This window comes from Octopus bimaculoides, chromosome 24 (genome assembly GCF_046866305.1).
Source record: "Octopus bimaculoides isolate indiv1 chromosome 24, ASM4686630v1, whole genome shotgun sequence".
In the NCBI taxonomy this organism is placed as follows: domain Eukaryota; kingdom Metazoa; phylum Mollusca; class Cephalopoda; order Octopoda; family Octopodidae; genus Octopus; species Octopus bimaculoides.
The window spans coordinates 30,948,210-30,975,919 of record NC_142951.1 but is presented as its reverse complement, the minus strand read 5'-3'; the positions used below and the strand labels follow the sequence as shown (position 1 = coordinate 30,975,919).

The window sequence follows — 27,710 nt, the reverse complement described above, 5'->3', positions numbered from 1 at the left end:
GTGGGTAGCCTCCGGAAGTTTAATTATCTACATGGACCGCCGCCTAGCCAAGGGAGATAACCTACTTATAGGAAAGCCCTATATTATTGCATATCTTTCCCGCTTTCGCTCCAGGGAGTAGAGTCTTAACTCTTTCAGTGTCTCGCAGTAGCTGATATGTCGCATTGTATCGATCTTCCTTATGTAAGTTCACTGGATCACCTCTAGTTCCGTCGTTAGACTGTTTGGTGACCACAGGTGGAAGCAGTAATCCAGACGGCTGAGAACGAAAGTCCTCCAGAGGAGCATCCTTTGTCTTGTTTCGAAAGTTGAAAGGATCCACCCGTCCAGATGTCTGCATTTTATTAACAGCTTAGTAATGTGCACCTACAAAGATGCATCATTACTCATGTCGATAGCCAGGTCACGCAGTGATTTTGATTCAGGGTCAGTATATCTTATCTGCTTTTCATTGAGCTTCCTGTGTTGGTAGCGCAGGGTTTTAGCACCCGGTCGTAATGCTGCAAGAGGTATATCAGGCAGCTTCTACCTGGTCGAAAACCATGCTGGGTGTCAGTCAGCAAGTCATTCTCTTCAAAGAAAGCAATTAATTTCCTTTGGACTATTCGTTCCATGACTTTGCTGATGTGTGAGGTCAGAGCAGTCTATAGTTTTTAGCATCTGCTCTGCTTCCTCCTTTATAGATAGAGCATATTATTCCCTCCTTTATTTTGTCCGGAAGCTTAACATTTGCGAAGAAACTCTGAGAAAATAGCTGCAATGGTTTTGCATGGCTTGAGGAGGATTGCTGGGAATCCATCAGGGCCAGCAGTTTGCGTGTTTGTCATCTATTGCTAGAATTAAATCCTTTTCTTCAATGTTGATGTAATCAATTCTTACTGCTTCCCGTTCAGCTTCTGTAGTAGTAAATAATTCTACAGGTTTGTGTATATAAACATCTGGTGTATGATCTCTGGTATTTCAGTCTATAAAGGAAGCAAATATCACACAGTCTTTGGCTTACGTCTAGTACAAGATAACTAAATATAAGTTCGGGGAACTTTATTGAACTGAAGTATTACGACAAACAAAAAATACAAGTAGCTTTTCTTAGAGGAATATAATGTGACATTGACAATATCAATTAAAAGTTATTATTCGTTCTGCAAATTTTAGTTTGTTGATCCCATGCTAAAAACTTCCTGATGATAAAGTTTCGGGTTTTACCAGTAAGAGCGAAAATGAAAAGATTGTCCTTGCTCCCCACTCTGGAACCCCAACATATGACTGGCTGAGTTAAAATCAGTCCTCTTCTAATTGCAAAGCAGTAAATTTCAAAGTCTGATCTTGGGACTTATTAATGGACATCGCAAAAGACAGATGTATTGGAAATTGAAGTCATTTGAATTGGAAGGGCATATTGGAAGGTATTAAAGTTAAGCGAGGAATAAAAACTTCTTTGCCTTTTCCACAGACAAAAATTATTGTGGCCTCTGTGACATTTCTCGTTAATTTCTTCACAAGTCTTGTGCTATGGCACAGCTTTGATTAAGAAAAATTCTACAGAGGCATGATTGGAGAGCCTATTTTCAATCGAAGGCAATGAAGAGGAGCTCCTTGTGACTCCAATGAGTTTAAGAACTCAACCGGGTAACTGACAATTTTCGACGAGTCTTCCATTGAAATTACTCACAGCAATGTGCTTTGGTGTCATAATTGCTCTTTTACACAACCGTTGTCAACGTCATACTGTATTCGTGAATGAGAAGCTATTTGTATTGTTGAGTACCTTTAGTTACCTCCCTTAGACCGATCCAGTATAATATATATCTTGACACTCCGTCGGTTACGACAACGACGATGGGTCATAGGATCGCGGTTTCGATTCCCAGACCGGTCGTTGTGAGTGTTTATTGAGCGAAAACACTTAAAGTGCCACGAGGCTCCGGCAGGGGATGGTGGCGAACCCTGTTGTACTCTTCCACTACAAATTTCTCTCACTCTTTCTTCCTGTTTCTGTTGTACCTGTGATTCAAAGGGTCAGCCTTGTCACACTGTGTCACGCTAAATATCCCCCGAGAACTACGTCAAGGGCACACGTGTCTGTGGAGTGCTCAACCACTTGCACGTTAATTTTACGAGCAGGCTGTTCCGTTGATCGGATCAACTGGAACCCTCGATGTCGTAACCGACGGAGTGCCAACAACAACAACTATACAATGTAAAAGAAATCAATATCGAATAATAAAATTAGTCGGCCGTTCAAACAACCTCTTTTGTTTGTAGAGTTAGATTTAAAACGTTGATATGGCAACCACCTTGTTTATTTTGTTGTTTCACATGTCAGCAATGGCGGACAATAACAAGATCGACGAAGGTACCGCGGAAGAGAAATCAGAAACGGAAGAAATAAATACCGACGAAAATGTTGCTGGAGACGGCCGAGTGAACATAGATGAAGAGAGAATGGATAAAAGCGAGGAAGTTGAAAACATATTAAGTACAGGGGGAAAGGATTTGCATGTATTAGACGAAGGAGAAGGCGGCGGAAACGTAGAAGCAGACGTGGAAGAATATGGAGGAGGCGTGGAAATGCCAGAGCAAGAAGCGGTAGATGTGACAACAGAAGAAATATTGGGTAGCGATATAGGGGAAGAAGAAACATTGGGGAGAGATGTAGAGGAAGAAGAAAAACTAGGGGGAGAGGTAGAGGAAGAAGAAGTAAAACTAGGGAGGGATGTAGAGGAAGAAGAAGAAAAAGTAGGGGGAGAGGTAGAAGGAGAAGAAAAACTAGGGAGGGATGTAGAAGCGGAAGAAGAAAAACTAGGGGCAGGGGTAGAAGAAGAAGAAAAACTAGGGAGGGATGTAGAAGCGGAAGAAAAATTGATGGAAGATGTAGGGATAGAAGAAAAACTGGAGGGAGCTGTAGGAACAGAAGGAAAACGAAAGGGAGCTGTAGGGACAGGAGAACTGACAGCAAATGTAAGGGTAGCAAAAAAAATGCAGGGATATGTAGCGGGAGAAGCAAGTATTGAAGACGAACACGCGGTGGAATGGGGAGAATATAGCGACTCGAAAATAGCAGTTGATGAAGATAGCCAGGAACCTGGATCAAAACCAGTGCCTCCAGAAATGCCAAGGAATGGAGGTGACGATCCAGGGGATAAGCCAGAATATTTGGATGAATACGATCACCAGAAAAAGACTTTTCCTAATTTAGCATTGGTAAGGTATAGGTTTAATTCTTCTCCCCTTTCACTTTCTATTTTTACTCTTTTACTTGTTTCAGTCATTTGACTGCGGCCATGCTGGAGCACCACCTTTAGTCGAGCTAATCGACCCCAGGACTTATTATTTGTAAGCCTAGTACTTATTCTATTGGTCTCTTTTGCCGAACCGCTAAGTTACGGGAACATAGACACACCAGCATCGGTTGTCAAGCGATGCTGGGGGGGACAATCACAGACACACAAACATACACACACACACATATATATATATATATATGCATATATACAACAGGCTTCTTTCAGTTTCCGTCTACCAAATCCACTCACAAGGCTTTGGTCGGCCCGAGGCTATAGTAGAAGACACTTGCCCAAGGTGCCACGCAATGGGACTGAACCCGGAACCATGTGGTTGGTAAGCAAGCTACTTACCACACAGCCACTCCAGTGCCTATATTGTTCTTTTTTTGTTTTTCTTCTTCTATTTTGTTCTAATTTTTCTAAACAATTGTTTATTTTTATGCCAAGGAAGAGGACCAATGTTTGTAACACTAATTCACAGCCTCCCTCTCTTCTTCTACCTCGATTGATGAGGCTGACATTCAAATTAAATCTTTTGAAAGTTGATACTCGCACACGTGGCATGCACCTGTGTGTGTGTGTGTGTGTGTGTGCAGTGGTGGACTGGCCCGGTTGCCAGCTTACCCAATGGCAAGTGTGCCCCTGTGCCATTAGAATCCATATGTGTGTGGGGGGGGGGGCCATGTTAGTATCTAAAGGGGCTCATCCCTTCGAGTTTGAGAATTTTTTATTCACTCCTGGAATGAATTATTTCAGCTTGGCTGTGTTTGTTGACAGTTGAAAAGAATCATTGTAAGCATATTTCTTGTTTGTTACTTTCAGAACATTAGTTGGTCGTTTGGTTACAACAAAAACATTCCTGTCCAGAATCTCACAGATGACAATCGTTCCATGGTGGTCTATGCCAGTTCTCACATTTCAGTGATGTATGACTACGTGAGCAACAAACAGTGGATCTTACAGGGTCACGTAAGTTGGATGTCATTGGTTTCATTGTATATATATATATATATGTATGTATGTATGTGTGTGTGTGTGTGTGTGTGTGTGCATGCACATGTGTGTATGTATGTTATTATGTATGTATATTCGTATGTATGTATGTATGCATACATATATATATATATATATATATATATATATATATATATATATATATATATATATATATATATGTATGTATGTATGTAAAATTTATTAATAAGGGTAGAAATTGATATTAATCAATTAAAACCAGTGGTCTAATATATTAAAAAAAATCTGAAGATTAAAATTATATTACATACAAAAATAAGAGGAATGACCAGCAAAAGTGGACTCCTATATGCTAGAAATAGATGCCGAATCATCTAACCACGAAAAATATGTTCTCAGTAAAAATTTTGCGACACAACAGACTGTAAAAGGGCAAGACAAATGAAAAGATACTAAAGAGAACATATTTTTTGTGGTTAGATGATTCGGCATCTATTTCTAGCATATAGGAGTCCACTTTTGCTGGTCATTCCTCTTATTTTTGTATGTAATATGTATGTATGTATGTATGTATCTTTTATCTCTTACTTGTGTTAGTCATGAGAGTGTAGCCATGATGGGGTACCACCTCAAGGAGTTTATAGTCAGATGAATTGACCCCAGGAATTTTTTCAAAGCTTGGTACTTATTCCATTGGTCTCTTTTACTGAACTACTAAGTTACAAGGACGTAAATAAACCAACACCAGTTGTCAAGTGGTGGTGGACAAACACACACAAAGACACAGCATCCACACATACACGATGGCTTCTTCTAGTTTCCATCTCCCAAATCCACTCAGACATGTTTGGTTGGCCTAAGGCTATTGCAGGAGACACTTGCCCAAGGTGCCATGCAGTGGGACTGAACCCTCACCCATGTAGTTGACAAGCAAGCTTCTTACCACAAAACCACACCTGTGCATATATTAATTACTTTTCTTTCTTTTTCTTTTTATTTTCACACTTGGGTTGTGATGGTGTTTTTCCAGGCAAATTCTATCACCTGTATCTACGTAAGTCAGAACAAGAAGTGGCTGGTAACTGCTGACAAAGGCAAGGATAGTGCTGTCATCATATGGGACACGTATACCTAGTAAGTACCATGTTCTTTCTTTCTTTCTTCTTCTTCTTCTTCTTCTTCTTCTTCTTATTATTATTATTATTATTATTATTATTAAAGGAAAGTACCAGCCAAGTACTTTGGTTGATGGTATTAATTAACTTCCCCTCCCTCCCTCCCTCCAAAAATTACTGCTGTTGTGCCTGAGCCAGTAACCATTACTAAATCCCTCTCAGTATCTTGTCATTACTGGAAGAAGTCTTCAACCCTTGGTTATTCTCTTTCAGTATTCCTATTCAAACACTGTTTGGTGCCAGTGCTGATGGCATGACAGCTATAGCCCTCACACCCGACTCAAAATACCTCGCCACGCTCTCAGCAAGTGAATATCAAGTAAGTGAAATTGTTTTTTCGTTTTTTCTTTGATTTTTGCTCCACCAGGCTGTCATATCTGCCATTTCTTTCTTCATGAAAATAAGAAAGGTGACGATGGGTATTTGTTGAAAAAAAAAATTGATAAAAATGAGATCATTATCATCATCATCGTATTTAATGTCTGTTTTCCATGCTGGCATGGGTTGGAGATGGCTTGACAGGAACTGGTAAGGCCAAGGGTGATACCAGGTTCCTTAGTCTGTTTTGGTTTGGCTTCTATGGTTGGATGCCTTTCCTGATGCCAACCATTTTCCAGAGTGTACTGGATGCAGTTGATTGGTGAAGAGAAAGACGATGATGAATGGCTGATTGATGAAAATAAGAAAGATGATGAGTGGTGGATTGACAAAAACAAGAAAGGCGATGATATGTCGTTGATTGATGAAAATGAGAAAGACGACAATATGTTGCTGATTGAGGAAAATAAGAAAGATGATGAGTGGTGGATTAACAAAAACAAGAAAGGCGATGATATGTCGTTGATTGATGAAAATGAGAAAGGCAACAATATGTTGCTGATTGATGAAAATGAGAAAGGCGCTGATTGATTGATGAGTGATAAAAACAAGAAAGGTGGTGACAGATATAGTTGATTGATAAAAAAATGAGAAAAGGAAAGCTGGGTAATTGATGATTAAGAGCAAAATGAATACAAGTTGCTGATTGGTGAAAAATAAGAAAGATGACAATGGATGATTGATTAAATTGATTAATGAACAGAAAAGGGTGACATAGGCTGTTTGAGTGAAACAAAAATTAAATTTTTTTTTGTTTCCTGATTTAGGAATTTTCCCTTTGGGACTGGACTGTAAATGGAGAGAAGCCCTTAATCTCAGTAAATCTGACACCACTCTATGGACTACAGGTAAATTACCATTCTACATTCCCTTGCTTAGAGCTCTTTTTACGACCAACACATTTTACATAATTCCTTGATATTGTTTGGGGTTGGTGAATTAATTAGTTTGGATCTTTTCAGCTGCTGTCACAGACTTCGTATTGTTTTCAGTTTGCCCCCAGTTCTTTCCAAATTTGGTTCTACCGATTTAGTTTTGTATGCCTGATGCTTATTATGAAAAAGAAATTCATTTTAGCCATAAATCTTATATCATAAAAGAGAAATACAGGTACAACTCATTTTTGGCAGCTGAGTGGACTGGAGAACCATGAAATAAAGTGTCTTGCTCAAGGACACATGTCACTGGGAATTGAACTCGTGACCTTATGATCATGAACCGAATGCCCTAACCACTAGGCCACATGCCTTATAAATGTTTTATGAATAATTATCATTTACACGTAGTTATCATCTACATGTATTATCATCAACATGTAATTAGCATCTACATGTAATTATTATCTACATGTTATTGTCATCTACATATAATTATCATTATTGTCTTATAAATAATTATCATTTACACGTAGTTATCATCTACATGTATTATCATCAACATGTATTATCATCAACATGTAATTATCATCTACATGTAATTATTATCTACATGTTATTGTCATCTACATATAATTATCATTATTGTCTTATAAATAATTATCATTTACACGTAGTTATCACCTACATATGATTATCATCTACATGTATTACCTTATCCCCCTTTTTTTTTTTGTCCCTCTTTCTCTCATGTAGAACTACATCTATTTCAACCCAGAAGATTACAACCAAATTGTCACCAACAGTGAGAGTCATGTGATATTCTATCAGTTGGTGGAGGTGAGTAGTACTGTTCATATAACGTTACAGGTAAGGGTGTTGGCCCTCACAGACCCAATTCTCTGGGAAGAGGTGATCCATCTTAGTCTAAAAAAAGTTGGTAAAGTTACCTTCTTGGGTCCTACTGACTCACAAGGGGCCAGTTTCCCAGTTTCGTGGCGTATATAGTCCCCCCTTACTGAGACATCGGTCCATCACAGGGTTACTCATTTTTGCCAGCTGAGTGGACTGGAACAACGTGAAATGAAGTGTCTTGCTCAAGAACACACATATATATTAACATTAAAAATACCTTAGGAATGAGAACCCAGGTTCGAAATTTCCCCCAAGACACCTGATGAAGGCTGGAGGGTATATCAGCCGAAACGTTGTGTTAACAACAAACAAGATGAGAACAAATATCTGTAAAAATTAACACTCCCTTCTCCAAGCCAAGATTCGAAACCGAATCTAAGAATTCTCGGTCGTCCAAACCACCACAATCAACAGGCGCGAAAACAAGTTTTCTTTATCCTGTCAAAAAGTGATTGATGATCTCCCTTTGACATTTGACTGAAAGCCATGTCAGACGAAGTTCAAATGGAGGGGAGCTGACCTGTTTAGGTACAAACTCTGCTGCAGTATGTCTGTCCTTCTAGCTGCCACGATTCTTATAAATTCAGTGGTCAACAGGACAGAAGGCCCTGGCAGCCAAACGAGGAAGCTCTATGACACAACAGGTTTTGGTGACAGCAGAGACCAGAGCAATGTTCGAAGTTCCACGGTAGACAACTGTATCAGATGACCTACATACACACAAACATTGTGTGTGACATATCATTTCCACAGATGTACCCTGTTTCTATTTCTAGCAACTTGTAGCAGTTGTCAACATTTTGCATGTAGTGAAGAATTATGTGTACCAACAACAAATTAAGTCCAGTGAATAAATTATTTTAATTATGAATCAATTCACTCATTTGTTTACTTCAAAGGCATACACATTCCTTTTGCATCTGTTTACCAAGATACACATTTAACCACTACATATCCGTCAAATGTAAATAATGTACATAATTCCTCATCTCTTAAATATAGAAGACATATATATTATTCTTTTATGTATATCTATATGACAGGCTTCTTTTAGTTTCTGTCCACCAAATCTTCTCACAAGGTTCTGGTCAGCTTGGGTCTATAGTAGAAGACAAATGCCCAAGGTATCACACAGTGGGACTGAACCTAAAACCATGTGGTTGAGAAGCAAACTTCTTAACCACGTAGCTGCACCTGAAAAATAAATATAAAAATAACCAAAATTTAGAAATAACCAAAATCTAAAAATTAATGTGTTTCCTTTCATTTTTCAGCGGAGTCTTGAGCTGAAGTGGTTTTGTCCAGGCTTAACAGACCTGGATTTCAATGTCCCAGTCGGGAAATACAGTCAGTCGATATTTCAGTACATGAAAAATCGTGCTCTGACAGCAACGTCTCTTGGCAATCTTGTGATTTGGGAGACAAAGGCGTCACATGTTGAAGGTCGGCACTCTTCTGGATTTATATATTTTTTTTGTTTTTTTTTTAAATGATCTTTTGTTATGGTTTATCAGCCCTACCATCACCACCACCACCACCACCACCATCACAATATATATATATATATATATATATATATATATATATATATATATTTTATATATATGTTATGTGTGTGTGTATATATATATATATATATATATATATATATATATATATATATATATATATATATATATATATATATATATACACTAGATGTATTTGCTGTGACCCGTTGGATCACAACCACTCCAAATTGAAAGATTTTATTTTGAATAAATAGTAATTTTCCCCTTTAAGAAAAAAAAAAAATCAAGTACCTTGGTTCAAAAAATGTCTCATAAAAATATAGGGAGAATTTCTCTTTCAGTCCACAGCACTTGAAAATTGTAAAAACGATTAAACGAAGAAAAAAGAAAGTAAGAAAAAAAGGATGGACAGCAGTAGCTCTAATGATTCTCTGATGTGTCAACATTTTCAACTCGTTTTTTTTTTTCTTAAAGGGGGAATTAACTATTTCATATGTAATCTTTATCATCTTAATCAAATGGCAGGAAAACAGACAAACTTAGAGTTTTAGTATAATATATATATGTATATATTATTTAAACTGAGAGTTTGTCTCATGCTTCAAGATAAGATACTTGTGTCATGAGACAAACTCTTAGTTTCGGATTCAGTAAATATTCTTCAACATGTATTGACCGCTCCTGTCCCATTCATCCAATATACACCAAAGTATGAATGTGAATATATATTGCCTTGACATTGTCTGATAGTTGTAGAGACAAGTGTCGAAATCATACAAGCGATCTCATTTCAATTCTTCCATTAGGAAACATGTTTGCCAAGGGGAAATATTACTTTGCTTGGAAATAAGTGTGGGTTGGTGACAGGAAGGGCATCCAGCTGTAGAAAATCTGCTTGAAGAAACTCCAACTGACCCATGGAAGTACGAGAAACTGGACTGGACATTGAACTAGGGATAATAAAATGGCAATGATTTCTCTAGATTGATTTGTTCCAATTTAGAAATTCCTGTTACAAATTGATTTTCCCTGTCTTTTTCTCTGTCAGGTGAAATAACCTATGTTGCTAACAAAAAGCCCTTGAAAATCATCAAACTTGTAACAAGTGGTATCAATGTGTTAAGCGTTATGTATAAGTGAGTATTGAATTTCTTACTACTTGGCCTTAAGGCCTCAAGTGTAAAGTGCAGGGGTAATAAAGAATTTGTGGCAGTCATGCCTTGTCTCACTGATGTTAGGTATTAAGTTTAGATGCGTATTTGCGTCAAATGCCTTTCCTCATAGGTTTACTTAAAGTGGTGTAACTAGGGCTTAAACAACAATAACAACAGTTGCAGCAAAGTAAACTGATGTTCACCACAGTGTTCACTGTGGTACTGTGTGATCACTATCCTGAGCAGTGTTCACCAACCCACATTTCACTACACACTGCAATGTTCATTATCTTCTGTAGTGTTGACCACACCATGTTTCCCTCTTCACTGTCCTCTATAGTGTTCACAATACCATGTTTCATGACTTACTGTAGTGTTCACTATCCTCTGTAATGTTCACTACACCAGGTTTCATTACTTATTGTAGTGTTCACTACCTTCTGTAATGTTTGCCACACCATGTCTCACTACTCACTGTAGTGTTTACAAAACCTCTATAGTGTTTACTATCCACTAGCCTGATCACTACACCATGTTTCACTACTTACTAAAATGTTCACTTTCCTCTGCAATGTTCACTACAACATGTTTTATTACTCACTGCAGTGTTTACTATCCTCTGTAATGTTCACTACTGTAGTGTGTGCTATCCTCTGCAATGTTCACCACACCGTATTTCACTACTCATTATCATGTTCACTATCTCTTGTGGTGTTCACCGCACTGTGTTTTACTATCCTCTACAGTGTTCGCTGTCCTCTGTCATGTTCACCACACCATGTTTCACTACTCACTGTAGTGTTCACCTTCCTCTGTAGCGTTCATTCTACCACACATCCACACACAAGCATATTCACTCATCTATAATAGGTTCTTTCTTGTTGTCTTTCTTTTGCAGCAACATTGTCATTGGTGATATGGAAGGTAGAGTGAGTTTCTTCAACCAAAAACTGATGCTGATGCATCGGTAAGTACAGAACCCATTGCACAATTGTCAGACACACATTAATGTTAGCTAAATGATTGAGGTGTATGTGTGTGCATTTGCACATATATACATGTACATGTCCTTATGTATACATATACATACATATATATATACACACACACACATATATATATAGCCTGCTAGCTTTGGCTATGTCAAGATGGGTGTTTATGTATTCTTCTTTCCCACTTAGATTTTAAATGTTGCCACAATAGTAAATATGTCCATTCTGCTGAAGTTTTCAGTAGATTTTCTATAGCTTTGTGCAGCTGAAGATTGCTCTGCATTTTGCATTTAATGTAATGCTCGCATTGCTTAAATAAATGGAGTAGCATGAAACGTGCGTTACTGCAATAACCTTTAAAATCCGTGTTGCCTTTTTTGATTTTTGATCACCTTGAGGGGATGCTGTAAAATTTCTGGCTTTTAGAGGGGAATATGTTGAATAAAATCATGATTAACTGATCCTCCTGTATATTCTTTTACTCAAAGCCAGGAAATTTTCTGCAATCCCTTGTATATATATTGTCTTGACATTGCCTGATATTTGTAGACTAAAATTTTCTTTTCTTGACTAATTCCAGGTACAGTAATTTTGATCTGGGACCTGTCAACTTTATTTCTTTTTGTCCCCTAAGTAAAAATATGTAAGTATAAAGAAACTTACTATTTCGTGCATTACTTACCTACTTCTGTCTATTGCTCCCTATGGAGCATACGCTGTCAACAACTATTCTCTGTTGTTCTCATCTGTAGGCTGTTTTTTTTTTTCCTGAATATAGTTGTGTGTGCTTGCTTGTGTGTGTGTGTGGATGACGCATGTGTTGGATGGTGTCTGCATGTATGTGTATGCATATGGTTGTGTCTGTTTGCTTGTGTGTGTGTGTGTGTGTGTGTGTGTGCATGCATATGGTTGTATCTGTTTGCTTGTGTGTGTGTATGAATATAGTTGTATGTGCTTGCTTGTGTGTGTGTGGGTGATGCATGTGTTTGCTTGTGTCTACATGTATGTGCATGTGTATGCATATGGTTGTATGTTTGCTTGTGTTTGTGTGTATGCATGTGTGTGTTTATGTTTTATATGTGCTTGCTTATATGCATGCATGCATATGTGATTGTGTATATATTTATTTTGCGTGTGCATATGTATATCATATATGAGTGCTTGTGTTTTTTTTACTTGTTGTCTCATCATTTGCCTTTTCTTTTCTTTTCTTTTTTTTTTCTTTTCCACAGCCAACACCCTGAAAAATACCCACGCTCTTGTACTCTCGCTGGTGAACCTTTCATATCTCCAGACTTTATTTTGTCTTCAACCAATGCGTTATGTGGTTTTGTCAAAGCAGAGGGGCCAACAATCACGGTAACCACTTTAAAGTATACGTATGTATGTATACACACACACATATATATCATTATAATCAAGGATAAAATCTATATGGGATTTTATCAAGTAGCTAACATCATCATCATTATCATCATCATCGTTTAACATCCGCTTTCCATGCTAGCATGGGTTGGATGATTTGACTGAGGACTGGCGAACCAGATGGCTGCACCAGGCTCCAATCTGATTTGGCAGAGTTTCTACAGCTAGATGCCCTTCCTAATGCCAACCACTCCGAGAGGGTAGTGGGTGCTTTTACGTGCCACCGGCACGAAGGCCAGTCCGGCGGTACTGGCAATGGCCATGCACAAAATGGTGTATTTTACGTGCCACCTGCACAGGAGCCAATCCAGCGGCACTGGCAACTATCTCGCTCGAATGTCTTACACGTGCCACCCGCACAAGTGCCAGGAAGGCGACTCTGGGCACAGGTGCCCTCACGATTTCGCTTTAATTATATAAATATAATAAGGGCAACTACCAAGTAATACCACATACTAGAAGAAGACACCAAATGGCTATAAAACTACATTATTTATCACATGCTTACACTATTAAAGCTACTTTATATTCCAAAATTTAATTTTGTTTTAATATGATACTGATATTTATTTAAAAACACACAAAAACCATTAGATTCATTTTCACATTTAAATTTAATTTGCCAAAGTATTTTCGTCACTTTGAGACCGTGACATGATCACTGACAAAATTCCGTCAGTGATCAGGTCGCGGTCTCAAAGCGCCAAAAATATTTTGGCAAATTAAATTTGAATGTTGAAGTGAATCTAACTGGTTTTGTGTGTTTTTAAATGGCTTATAAACACTTTCCACGCTGCAATTGTCTTTGTTCCAGCACACAATCTCAGATCAGGTCACTTGCTATGCAAGTACATCTCCGTAACTGATATTTATATTATTTATAAATTATATTTTCAACTGAGATATTTATTAAATGAAAGACTAATCTCTTTATTTCAGTTAATTATGAAGGACCATGGAAGCATTGTACCAGCAATTGCTACACACCCATTTAGGTAGGATCATAGTTTCATAATGTTGGTTTCAAATTTTGGCACAAGGCCAGCAATTTCAAGGGATGGGGCAGTTGATTACATCGACCCCAATACTTGACTGATACTTATTTTATCCACCCTGAAAGGATGAAAGGCAAAATTGACCTCAGCAGAATTTGAACTCAGAACATAAAGACAGATGAAATACCACTAAGCATTTTGCCTGGTGTGCTAATGATTCTGCCAAGCTCGCCACCTTTATAATAATAATAATAATAATAATAATAATAATAATAATAATAATAATAATAATAAAAATGATGATGATGATGATGATGATGGTGGTGATGGTGATGGTGATGATGATGATGATGATTTCAAATTTTGACACAAGGCCAGCAATTTCAGTAGATTACCTTGAAACCCAGTGATCAACTGGTACTTATTTTATCGACTCCTAAAGAATAAAAGGCAATGCTGACCTTGGCAGAGTATGAACTCAGAACGTAAAGACACATGAAATGCCACTAAGCATTTTGCCCAGCATGCTAATGAGTCTGACAGTTCACCACCTTACAGCTTCACAATATTAAACAATGTTGAAAAACTGAGCCCTAGATTATTATTATTATTATAATGGCAGCTGATTGAATTAATATTTGGGTATATATCTGCCCAATGCAATGTGCTGATATGATTGTTTCTGTCAAATTTAAGAACTATATTAGTTCATAGTTGTTTTTGTAAACAAGCTTTCTATATACTTTCGGTGCAAATGGTTTTTTTTTATATGGCACCAGGTTTTACAATCCTGTAAATAATAATATTTGTATAAGCCTAAAGCTTTTAGCGATCACCATGCAATGACCATGGAAAATAGTCTAATAATGGGCCCTCAACAGAAAAAAAAGTAGGCTTTCTTATCTGTGTGGGAATCGAACCCACATCCCTTTGTTAACGTGACTGAGTGTGGTACCATTACACCAGCAAATTACCTTTCCTGTTGCTGTCAAGTTTAAGAACTATATTAGTTCATAGTTTTTTTTTCTAAACAAACTTTCTATATACTATTGGTGTGAATGGTTTTGTTATATGGCGCCGGGTTTTACATTCCTATTCATTTACTTGTGACTGAAAGACAAATATTTATCTATTTTTGCTTCTTCTTTTGATGTTTTTGCTTTCTAATTTACTTCTTTTTTTTTCTATTACTTACAGACCATATCTGCTGACCGGTTGTCATGGTGGGTTTCTCCGACTGTGTGATTACGAGAAGAAGTATGTAACTATAATGAGGAATTATATTATTTCAGTTTCTCTAGTAAAACAAGCAAATCTTCATTGTTTTATTGCAAGCATCGTGGTCCCAACTTGCAATGCCACTACCACCGCCACTAGAGTTTTTAGGGCTGGAAGCCCTTCGCAACACCAACCACCTTACGGAGTGGAACTGTGAGCTTTTTACATGGCACCAGCACCAGTAAGGCCTGTTTTGGCATGGTTTTTACAGCTGGATGCCCTTCCTAATGTCAACCACTTTACAGTGTGGACTGGATGCATCAGCACTGGGGGTTTTATATATATATGTGTGTGTGTGTGTGTGTGTGTGTGTGTGTGTGTGTGTGTGTGTATGTATATTGTGTATATAGGGAACAACTGTTTTTTCAAACATGCTTTATTGAACAACTGGCTGACGTGGCCTACAAATTTGGTGGACTTAGCTGTTATTGATGTACACTAAACATAAGGAAATAATGCTAAAATACAAATAATAATAATAATAATAATAATAATAATAATAATAATAATAATAATAATAATAATAATAATATTAATAATAATATAATTAATAAAAGAGTTAAACTTGAACACAGTCATGCCATGTGTGTGTGTATCTGTTTGTGTGTGTGTGTGTACATGTATGTCTGTTTGTCTGCATGTGTTGTTTCTTTTTTTGTTAATTCTTGTTATAAACTGAAATATTTGGAAACAACGCATTATTTGCTTTTGTGTGTTTACAGAACAGTGCTGTCTTCTCGTCAGTTTGAAGATGCGATGATACAGTGCTGTGTTTACAGCCCCGATGGCTTTTACGTTGGTAAGCCCCACTCTTTATAAGTTTTCCATTTATTATTGTTGTTGAAGGCCTGGTCCCCCACCCTCCACACACACTCAGTCCTAAACTTGGCTGTAACTTAGGCCACTTATCAAATATCATCTGGTTTAGTTCAGATCTACATTGTAGTCTTGCGTTGGAAAGTTACGATCGTGAGGTTGTGAGTTCAATTCCTGGACCGGGCTGCGTGCTGTGTTCTTGAGCAAGACACTTTATTTCACATTGCTCCAGTTCTCTCAGCTTTAAAAATGTGTTGTGATGTCACTGGTGCCAAACTGTATCGGCCTTTACCTTTCCCTTGGAAAGTTTCACGTTCCCATTTGTCGGACAGTTTTGTTAAGATTCTACACAAAACTGTCCAACAAATGGGAACATGAAACTGAGTAACATCTTTTATGATATTCTTGCTGCTTTTTAATAAAGTATATATATATAAATTTGCTTTATTCTAGGTGTTGGTTTTACAAATGGAATGATACACATACTGGATGCCTTGACTTTAACCAGCCAAGAATCCGACATTCATCATTATTGCTCAGATTATATCACACATCTTGCCTTCTCTGAACACTCAAGATATCTTGCCATCGCTGTAAGTAACATTATCTGACACACCAGCTGTCAAGTCAGTGAATGCAAAAGAGACAACTCCCCTGATAGACACGTCTTGCCAACGAATGATGTAATAGATGCTGGGTGGTGTGAGGGAAAGATGTTTTGGGGTTTATGATAGCGCTTATATGTAGAATATGTAAATCTGGATAGAATATTGTATAAGAGCTCTAGCCAGCCTGTACTTGAATGGAAAAAAAAAAAAATGTATGATGATAATGGTGTTGGTCTTGTTCTGTATCTTGACAATTTTAGAGACATGGCTTGTCCAACACAAATTTACATACATATATGTATGTGTGTTTTTGTATATATGTGTGTGTGTGTATATATACATATATATATATATATATATATATATATATATATATATATATATACATATATGCATGTACATAGATATATTTTATATACATCGTGTATGTACACATATGTGTATGTGTATTTGTGTTTGTGTGTGTGCATGTATGAGAGAGAGAGTGAGAGGGTATACAACTGTGGAAAATCTACATCAATGAATTCAGTCTGACCGATGCCAACATGGAAAAATCGAACACTAAAATGATAGTGTTGATGATGATGATTTATGGTGTGTGTGAGCATTTGAATAAAGAAGCATTTCATTTGACAGAGCAATGTGAATGTGAGAGGGTTGGACAAAATAATGGAAACACCTTAAAATTTCAGACAAATAATGAAGAGGGTTATGCATGACGGACATGCTACAGAAGGCATCACTCAAAACTATAAGCGGGTCAATGACAGTCCATTCCAGTTTGATAACTGGATCTTGCATGTCTCATTTTATATGTGCCACAGAGGAAGTTCATGAAACTAAGTGTGTAAGTCACTTCCTGACAAGTCGAAGCCCACCTTAAACAAATCCAAGCCATTGGCACTTTCTTCTTCTTCTTCTTCTTCTTCTTCTTCATCTCATAGCAATCTCCAACGTGATTTACATCATTTCTTACTCTGTTATTGTTTTATTTTGAAGGATTCCGGCTACGCAGTGTGTTTGCTACAAAAAGAAGGTGATACATTCCGATACATTGGTCGTTATCGTTCCCACTACCAACCCATCCGTGACTTAATGTTCCGGGAGACATTTCAGTCGTTGGTTCCAGTTCTCTTGTCGCTTGGAGAAGACAGAAGATTAGTAAGTAATGAAGCGTTCTGCAGAAAGAGAGACAGCACTTCCCCCCACCCCTTGCTTTAACCCTTCAGCATTCAGATTACTTTTGTCAAGTTTAAAGCTTACTTCTTCACATTGCTTTGAATTAGTCATGCATTATCACTTAGCTTTGGGATTTTGATGATGTGATTGTTTATTTTTAGAATGATATTGTAAGGTAGGTGTGAGAGGCCAAATATGGCCAGTTAAACCCTTTAGCATTCAGATTATTCTGCCAAATGTAATTCTTATTTCTTCCCATTGTTTTGAATTAATCATGCATTATCTTGGAGCTTCAAGATTTCAAAGATGTGATAGTTTATTTTTTAGACTGACATTGCAGGGTAGATGCAAGAAGCTGGATACTGACCAGTTTAAACATAAAATGCTAAAGGGTCAACCACACAGCTCTAAATGAATGCATGCAAATTTATTCACGGACTGCCCCCCCACACACACACACACCCCTGCACACACACACATGTACCCAGACTTTGTGGACACCCTGTATATTATATATTGATAAAAGGAGCTGATTACTTATGTGTGTTGTCTCGTTGTGCATCTAGGTTGAATATGACATTTTGCCTGACAATGCTGAAGGAGTGCAGCTCCTGTCTGTCGACCGTATTGAACAGAGTGCCATCCCCCTTTGCATGGCTTGGTATCCTTCTTTTACCAAGGAATATTTTATATTAACTGTCAACAATGAGGTAAGAATTTACATAATGATAATTATGACATAAGGTCCAAAGTGTAATATTGATTGCTTGGTCAAGCGGTTTGCTTCACAGCTTCGTGGTTTTGTTGTCCAGTTTTACTACACTGCATTTGGTTCTCTAACCACCGGCTGACCAATGCCTTGTGGGTGAATTTTGTAGATGGAAACCATGCAGGCAAGAGAAAAAAAGGAGGAAAAATAACATGACAAGCAACCTTGACCTGCCCATCTTCCTATGCAGCCTCTGTAGTTGTGACTGTTTGCCCCAATATATATATATATATATATATATATATATATATATATACACATATACATACAGTGGGCTTCTTTCAGTTTCCGTCCACCAAATCCACTCACAAGGTTTTGGTCGGGCCAAGGCTAATGATAGAAGACAGTTGCTTAAGGTGTCACGCAGTGGGACTGAACCTGGAACCATGTCATTGGGAAGCAAGCTTCTGACCACACAGCCACTCCTGTGCCTATATATATATGTATTTATAGACAGGTTTCCTCACAGTTTCTGTCTACCAAATTCACTCACAAGGCATTGGTCGATCTGAGGTTATATAGCAATGTCTTAAAGCGAACTTCTTAACCGCACAGCCATTTTTGTGCCTAATAAGAGAATAATTTAAGAGACAAGATTTTTCTTATCCTCCTTCATTGTGTTTATTATTTATTTCAGTACAAATACAAGCTGTATAATTCATCTACGAAAATGTGCAGACAGACAATTCTTTCCCCTACATATGGATCACCATTAACCAAGTTAGTAAACTTCATTGCTTTTGTTTTTTTTTTATAAATTTTCTTTTGATTATGAAGGTGCTGTTTTTTTTTTTGTTTAGCCCTGAGTCAGTCCAGATCAGGCAAACCTATGATCAAATGCTTTCCAGCCATAACCTTCCTCTCTTTTGTATATCAAGGGCTACATTATATACTACTTTGGCACTGTATGACCGAATGGTTTACAAGGGGCATTCAAGAAGTTTGGGGACTTTTTAAGGAGAGGTTTGTATTAATTTAAACAAAGTACAAAACTAATCTCTTTCAAAGTAGGATCCTTTGACTTCGATGCACTTATTGTAGTGCTCCAGCTATTTCGTGAAGGGTCCCTTGGAAGTCCTCCAAAATGAACCCTTCTCACAGCTTCCTTCATCTTCAAAATGACTGCCCCTGAGGTATTCCTTCAGCTTGGGAAATAACCAAAGGTCACAGGGTGCAAGGTCTAGACTGTAAGTAGAGTGAGGGACAATTTTAATACTCATCTCTATCAAATAGATAGAATTGTGAACTGGCACATTGTGCCACCAGTTTGAATAGAAGATTTGTAACCTTTTGCAGCAAAATCTCTTCCTGAACCCCTCTTTGTCAACTGTCTTAGACTTCCACTTATAATTCCTGCATTTTTAATCAAAACTTGTTAGTTGCTATGGTGACAACACTACCTATCTATCTTTCACACACGCTCTCTCTATCTCACTGTATTTCTCTCTCAACCAAAACTTTTCTCCTCCCCTTCTTCCTCTCCTTCATATATATCTTGTGATTGACAGGACAGACACACAGAGAACAGCTTTTCTTTTATACTATAAGATTATCTTCTCAAGCCTCCATTTTCTCCCCCAGTTCATATAAACTGCATTGTCTACATTTATTTCCTTGTTTTCAGAATCATTGTTCTACCAAAAACAGAAAGTGAAGCCAACTCTAGATACATGGCTTTCATCACAACAGACAAAATTGGTCTCCAAGTGCTACCAATTGATGGTAACAGACATAAATCCACGGCTTTCATCGCACATCCTGACGGTGTAAGTATGGTTTTTGTTTACTGTTTTACGTCTGTTTTACCATACAGTAGTGGAGGTGCAATGGCCCAGTGGTTAGGGCAGCGGACTCATGGTCATAGGATCACGGTTTCGATTCCCAAACCAGGCGTTGTGAGTGTTTATTGAGCGAATACACCTAAAGCTCCACGAGGCTCCGGCAGAGGATGGTGGCGAACCCTGCTATACTCTTCCACCACAACTTTCTGTCACTCTTACTTCCTGTTTCTGTTGTGCCTGTCATTCAAAGGGTCAGCCTTGTCAAACTCTGTGTCAAGCTGACTATCCCCGAGAACTACGTTAAGAGTACACGTGTCTGTGGAGTGCTCAGCCACTTGCATGTTAATTTCACGAGCAGGCTGTTCCGCTGATCGGATCAACTGGGACCCTCGAGGTAAGCGATGGAGTGCCAACAACCATACAGTAGTACAGTAAGCACATGTAGGTCAGAGGAGGTTTCGACAGTTGTGGCCTTGATGCATTTCCTACTGATAACTACTCAAACCTAAATGTCATCACCTGGAGAGAGAGAATAGGTGATGACATTGGTTTCAAACTTCGGCACAAGGCCAGCAAGTTCAGGGGAGGGGGTTGAGTTGATTACATCAACCCCAGTGCTTGACTGGTACTTTCTTTTTTGACTCTGAAAAGATGAAAGGCAAAGTCGATCTCAGCAGAATTTGGGCAAACAAATTGCCTCTAAGCATTTTAACATGCATGCTAACAATTCTGCCAGCTCACTGCCTTACCACAGCTAAACATTGAAACACATTTACTTTGCAATGTTTTTCCCAGTTCAAATATGCTTCAGGTACATTCAAACTGGGGAACAAGCCATTCACCATGTTTTGCCATGGAGAAAATTTCTTGCTGTAGACAAATGGTGTGGATACACCTAGATCAATTTGCAGTGCCACCTACCTAGAATGTGCAATGCCAGCACGTCAGAGTAGTTGTCTCCCCTTCATTGACAGACATCAGACAGGTGATGCTATGAACTGACCAAAAAGATTGTTTCTCTTATGCTATTTTAGTCACTGTACAATGGCCGATAGCACTATACCGTGGCTCACCATAAGTAAATTATCGAGTGGGAGTGCTAAACAGTGTTTTACCAATTCTGCTAATCCACTGTCCATAATGAAGTACAATTCTGTTGTGTTGTAGGTGGCTAACGTATCTGCCAGTTATGATGGGAAATATTTGTTCACAACCAGCCGAAAGGATGCCTCACTACACATGTGGAACACCAATATAAGGTAGGTTTGCATTATGTTTAGTAGTTATACATAGATATGTTTAGTAGATATACATAGATATACATATGTAAGTATATATATATATATATATGCGTATGTATTTTTGTTAATTAACCAGCGCCTTGGAAGCACAAGTGAAACTGGGTGGCGAAGATCTGATCCCATTCTATGAACTCATAGAAGGTGGAAGAGAAGGTGATGTATTTCACGACCTTGAGAAATATTTCTACTACTCTCAGCTCAGATGGTAAGTCTCTTTCTTTCACTTGTCTCTTCCAAAAAGCATTGAATATTTTGAGAACTTTGGATTTATTTCATTATGATATTGATTTCGAATTTTGACACAAGGCCAGCAATTTCAGGAGAAGGGTCATATTGATTACATCAACCCCAGTGCTCAACTGATACTTATTTTATCCACCCTGTTTGACATTAATACAATTCATATTCACTTTCAACATCTGTAAATCTATCCAGGACCATTTTCTCACCTTTAATTCCTTCTTCTCCACCCCCATCATGTGCCCTCTTATTTGTTCACATTTTTTTCCCCATATCCCTTCATATATCAGTTCCGGCATTGACTCCATGGAAACCAGACCTGTGACAACAACCATCCCAATCACAGAAATACCATTTGTGCTGAGGGCAATGGGGTTTTATCCAACTGAAGAGGAGGTAAGTTCAATGAATTTGTTGTTGTTATTATTATTATTATTATCATCATTATTATTATTTTAAAAAGGATTGACGTAACTCTTCACAAAGGTAAACAGTCAAGACAAAGAGCGCGATTCGATTGTAAGATATTTTATTGGTTGACCGATATTTCGACAGTTAAGTCTGTCTTTGTCAAGTTCAAAAATAAGGAGTGATAAAAATTCAAAGTTATAGAAATTTAAACGTAAAGTATGAACGAGAGCAACCAGCGTCCACACGTTGCCTTAGACACCCAGCTGCTTTGGTAACTTCCAGAATTTCTAGATGTTCCAATTCTTATTCGGTGTACCATAAAATCAATCATCTCAATCTACTTGATTTTGATGCTGAAATATCGTTCAACTAATGAAATATCTTACAATCGAATTGCGCTCTTCGTCTTGACTGTTTACCTTTGTGAAGAGTTACGTCAATCCTTTTTAAAATATCAAAATCAAGTAGATTGAGATGATTGATCTTGACAAAGACAGGCTTACTGTTGAAATATCATTCAACCAATAAAATATCTTACAATCGAATTGCGCTCTTTGTCTTGACTATTATTATTATTATTATTATTATTATTATTATTATTATTATTATTATTATTATATTTTACTTCTCAGAGCTCTCTTACTTGTTCTGGTTAATACTGTGAAAATGGACAGCATCTTGTTCTCAAAGGTCTCACAGGATCTCTTTCCAGTTTCTGGGGGTGGGGGTTATGATCTGCACTTCTACCAATTCCAGTTTTTCCGACATATTTCTCCAACTTGGCTGTCAGTGCTCCGACTGGCCTTACAACTACTGGGATGACTGTTACTCTCTTCATTGTCCAAAGGAGAGTCAATGGCCATCCTATAATGTGTGTGTGTGTGTGGTTTTATATGCATATGTGTATATATGTGTGTGTGTATATACATATATATATGTGTGTGTGTGTGTGTATAAATATGTATGTATAAAAAGCACGATCCGAACGTAGTCAATGCCAGGTCCGTCTGATTGGCTCCTGTGCCAGTGGCACATAAAAAGCACCATCCTAACATGGTCGATGCTAGTGCCCCATGACTGGCTCCCGTGCCGGTGGCACATAAAAAGCACCATCCTAACATGGTCGATGCTAGTGCTCCATGACTGGCTCCCGTGCCAGTGGCACATAAAAAGCACCATCCTAACATGGTCGATGCTAGTGCCCCATGACTGGCTCCCGTGCCGGTGGCACATAAAAAGCACCATCCTAACATGGTCGATGCTAGTGCCCCATGACTGGCTCCCGTGCCGGTGGCACATAAAAAGCACCATCCTAACATGGTCGATGCTAGTGCCCCATGACTGGCTCCCGTGCCGGTGGCACATAAAAAGCACCATCCTAACATGGTCGATGCTAGTGCCCCATGACTGGCTCCCGTGCCGGTGGCACATAAAAAGCACCATCCTAACATGGTCGATGCTAGTGCCCCATGACTGGCTCCCGTGCCGGTGGCACATAAAAAGCACCATCCTAACATGGTCGATGCTAGTGCCCCATGACTGGCTCCCGTGCCGGTGGCACATAAAAAGCACCATCCTAACATGGTCGATGCTAGTGCCCCATGACTGGCTCCCGTGCCGGTGGCACATAAAAAGCACCATCCTAACATGGTCGATGCTAGTGCCCCATGACTGGCTCCCGTGCCGGTGGCACATAAAAAGCACCATCCTAACATGGTCGATGCTAGTGCCCCATGACTGGCTCCCGTGCCGGTGGCACATAAAAAGCACCATCCTAACATGGTCGATGCTAGTGCCCCATGACTGGCTCCCGTGCCGGTGGCACATAAAAAGCACCATCCTAACATGGTCGATGCTAGTGCCCCATGACTGGCTCCCGTGCCGGTGGCACATAAAAAGCACCATCCTAACATGGTCGATGCTAGTGCCCCATGACTGGCTCCCGTGCCGGTGGCACATAAAAAGCACCATCCTAACATGGTCGATGCTAGTGCCCCATGACTGGCTCCCGTGCCGGTGGCACATAAAAAGCACCATCCTAACATGGTCGATGCTAGTGCCCCATGACTGGCTCCCGTGCCGGTGGCACATAAAAAGCACCATCCTAACATGGTCGATGCTAGTGCCCCATGACTGGCTCCCGTGCCGGTGGCACATAAAAAGCACCATCCTAACATGGTCGATGCTAGTGCCCCATGACTGGCTCCCGTGCCGGTGGCACATAAAAAGCACCATCCTAACATGGTCGATGCTAGTGCCCCATGACTGGCTCCCGTGCCGGTGGCACATAAAAAGCACCATCCTAACATGGTCGATGCTAGTGCCCCATGACTGGCTCCCGTGCCGGTGGCACATAAAAAGCACCATCCTAACATGGTCGATGCTAGTGCCCCATGACTGGCTCCCGTGCCGGTGGCACATAAAAAGCACCATCCTAACATGGTCGATGCTAGTGCCCCATGACTGGCTCCCGTGCCGGTGGCACATAAAAAGCACCATCCTAACATGGTCGATGCTAGTGCCCCATGACTGGCTCCCGTGCCGGTGGCACATAAAAAGCACCATCCTAACATGGTCGATGCTAGTGCCCCATGACTGGCTCCCGTGCCGGTGGCACATAAAAAGCACCATCCTAACATGGTCGATGCTAGTGCTCCATGACTGACTCCCGTGCCGGTGGCACATAAAAAGCACCCACTACACTCTTGGAGTGGTTGACAAACAGACAGACATGACTGAAAACAATATCTCTGCCTTCGCTAAGGCGGAGGTAATAACATTCTAAAAAACTAGTTTTTAAACATCGAATGGCTACGGGTGTCCACCAGGATAAAATAGCAATCAAAGGAGATCCATAGATAAAAAAAAAAGGGTTGAGAATCTTTACTTTAAGTAAATAAATAAATAAATAAAAATTTCATGAAATTTTGGTTTCTTTTTTCTTTTCACTGTCTTCAGTTGGCAAACATAGACAACGAGGTAAAATTTACTGATTACGTGGAAACTGAAACGTTTAAAGAAAGCATAAATATTGGTGATTTTCTAAAATGTAAGTTCCAACAGATATCCACTTTTGACCATAATGGTGCTGTATTTTTATTTATTGTTTTTGTTTTGTTTTAATATATTTCCTTTCAGCCTTTGAAGTCAATGGTTTCATAATAATGACTTCTTTCTTTTCAACCTTCCAAGAAAACCAAAAATTTAGGCATGGCTGTGTGGTTAAGAAATTTGCTTCCTAACCACATGGTTTCAGGTTCAATTGCACTACATGGTACCTTGGACAGGTTCTTTTTACTATAGCCCTGTGACTGGATTCGGTATACGGTAACTGAAAGATACCTATTGTGGATATATGTATGTGTGTTATTGTGTGTGTGTGTGTGTGTGTGTTATTGTGTGTGTGTGTGTGTGTGTGTTATTGTGTGTGTGTGTATGCTTGCAAATGTGTTACTGTCTCCCTGCCTTGACTTCATGTGATAGTTGTAAATGTGTCATCGTCATGCAAGCAGTGTCCTTCATTTCCAATGTCCCATGAAAACATGTCCAGCCATGGGGAAATATTACTTTGCTTGCATATTAGGTGAGGCAAATTTTCTATGGACAGACGCTCTTCCTGTCACCAACCCTCAACTATATGCAAGCAACCCTCTAAAATTTGTTTTAAGGAAGTGAAAATGAGTTGTCGTTGAGCATACCAATGTGATCACTGAAGTAGGCTTCAACTGATAGATCTGTCTTATCCTGACTAGGTCGTCACCCGGCAGCATAGTGATGGGTAACAACTAGTTAATATATAACTCTGATGGAAGGTTTTAATTTACATATCATTTTAGAACAGAATGTTTGCATAATAGGACCAAAGTGGATTGATATCAAAAAAAAAGGTAACTACTTTCATGGTTTCACTCCTATAAATTCTCAACTTATTGAAAGTCATCTTTGGTTTGTTTGACCCCCCCCCCCAAAAAAAAGGGGCATTCATAGCTTAGCCCTTAAACTCCTCTTCACTAGTTGTAGGAGGAACTTTGATGTTTTTATCATCATTTCAATCTCCATTTTTCCATGTTTGCATGGTTCAAAGAGATGGAGCCTCATTTGGAGTTTCAGTTCCAAGAAGACAGAGCCCTTTTCACAAGCCCTACAGAGGGCATGCACTTACTTTTCTTGAAGTTTCCATCTACCATATTCGCTCACAAGGCTTTGGTTAGCCTGAGGTTATAGCAGGAGACACTTGCCCAAGGTTCCACAAAGTAGGACTGAACCTAGAACCAAGTGGTCGGGAAGCAAACATCTTATAACATAGCCACACCTGCACCTATTTATATAATATTTTATTTATTTGTTTATTGGTCATCTAGTTGTTTCACATGTTCATTAATATCTTGTGTTGTTTTATATGTCAGTGTTAATTAACCACCGGCCGCTGGTGCCACCCTCTACTGAACAGTTGAAGTGGGCCTTTGATATTCTTGCCACATGTGATGACGATGGAGGTACACCTTGTTTATTGACTGAGGAATTGATAGACATCTTACAGACTGAAGGTAAACAGTGATACTTGAACCCTTTAGCATACAGATTTCTGTGTCAAATGTATTTCTTTACATTGCTTTCAATTAATCCTGCATCATCTTGTAGCTTTGAGATTTTGATGATGTGACTGTTTTATTTTTAGAATGGCATTGCAGGTAGGTATGAGAAGCCAGTTATAGCCAGTTAAACCCTTCATGTTCATATTACTCTGTTAAAGGAAATGCGCGTTCATTCCCATTGTCTTGAATTAACCCTTTTGATACCAACCCGACTGAAACTGCCTCTGGCTCTGTAGTACAAATGTCTTGTTTTCATAAGTTTTGAATTAAAATTTTCCACCAAACCTTAGTCACAATTTATGTTCCTATATATATATATATATATATATATATATATATATATATATATATATATATATATATATATATCATCATTTATATTTGGCACTTTGTCGCCTTCTCTCTCTGTTTGTTTGTCCCATCTTGATATGTGCGTTTTAGATAATTAGTCGCTATAAAACTTTCACTAACTTTACCTTTTACAAAAACAGTGGCAAGTGATATAGTTAACAATCCAGTTAGTGTAGGTGTGTACTAAATTAGGATTACCCTAAATAGTTTTCATTCTGTTGTATGTAGAGGGAGGTCTTTAATCTATTTTCTCGGGCACCTTAGCAATGCATCTTGTTTATTTCAGGTGAACACATGAAGTCAGATGAACTGTGTGAGATACTGGCCGGTCTAAGCCTGCCTTCCAAAACAGACTATGACGATGACACAGTGACAGTTCCCAGACTCAGCGAGGAAGAACTCACCCTGAAGATCTGCAGGAATTTACCAGAATATATATCAGCACCTGAATTTGCATCAAAACTTCTTGGCTTACGAAATCTTGAGTTTTCTGAATAAACAGAATATTCACTTTTGTGAATGGGTCTTATGAAGATTTCTGTCAATTTTTTCCTTTCTTTTATTCTCTTTTTTTTCTGTGTGTGTGTGTGTGTGTGTGTGTGTGTGTTTAACCCTTTTGATACCAACCCACCTGAAACCGCCTCTGGCTCTGTAGTACAAAAGCTCTATTTTCAAAAGTTCCAAATTATAATCTTCCAT

The 27,710-nt window shown here is 38.7% G+C and overlaps 1 protein-coding gene across 3 annotated transcripts; it reads left to right on the top strand.

Moving 5' to 3' along the window:
- Window positions 1-67: 67 nt before the first annotated feature.
- On the top strand, window positions 68-27,544 carry LOC106871684 (cilia- and flagella-associated protein 251). Of its 3 annotated transcripts, none has more exons than XM_089340843.1 (25): window positions 68-426; window positions 4,110-4,256; window positions 5,293-5,396; window positions 5,651-5,756; window positions 6,583-6,663; window positions 7,447-7,530; window positions 8,880-9,048; window positions 10,165-10,252; window positions 11,169-11,237; window positions 11,843-11,905; window positions 12,495-12,621; window positions 13,627-13,682; window positions 14,880-14,939; window positions 15,683-15,759; window positions 16,230-16,369; window positions 17,384-17,545; window positions 18,130-18,273; window positions 18,970-19,052; window positions 19,957-20,098; window positions 21,281-21,372; window positions 21,491-21,619; window positions 21,945-22,050; window positions 25,024-25,114; window positions 26,472-26,612; window positions 27,298-27,544. In XM_089340843.1, the coding sequence occupies exons 2-25, from the start codon at window positions 4,179-4,181 to the stop codon at window positions 27,507-27,509; spliced, it is 2,604 nt and encodes an 867-aa protein (XP_089196969.1). In that variant the 5' UTR covers window positions 68-426; window positions 4,110-4,178; the 3' UTR covers window positions 27,510-27,544. The 3 variants fall into 3 exon arrangements, 2 of the variants coding, with proteins under 2 accessions (XP_089196969.1, XP_089196968.1); XM_089340842.1 differs by having other exon boundaries at window positions 70-3,204; XR_016238168.1 differs by lacking the exons at window positions 68-426; window positions 25,024-25,114 and adding an exon at window positions 2,175-3,204.
- Window positions 27,545-27,710: the final 166 nt, after the last annotated feature.

Bases quoted from the DNA above. Each gene is read 5' to 3' on its own strand.
- LOC106871684 (XM_089340842.1), top strand. From the start codon at position 2,287: ATGGCAACCACCTTGTTTATTTTGTTGTTTCACATGTCAGCAATGGCG. The intron at 3,205-4,109 runs GTAAGGTATAGG...TGTTACTTTCAG, and splicing joins CTTTTCCTAATTTAGCATTG to AACATTAGTTGGTCGTTTGG. The intron at 19,053-19,956 runs GTTAGTAAACTT...CCTTGTTTTCAG, and splicing joins TATGGATCACCATTAACCAA to AATCATTGTTCTACCAAAAA.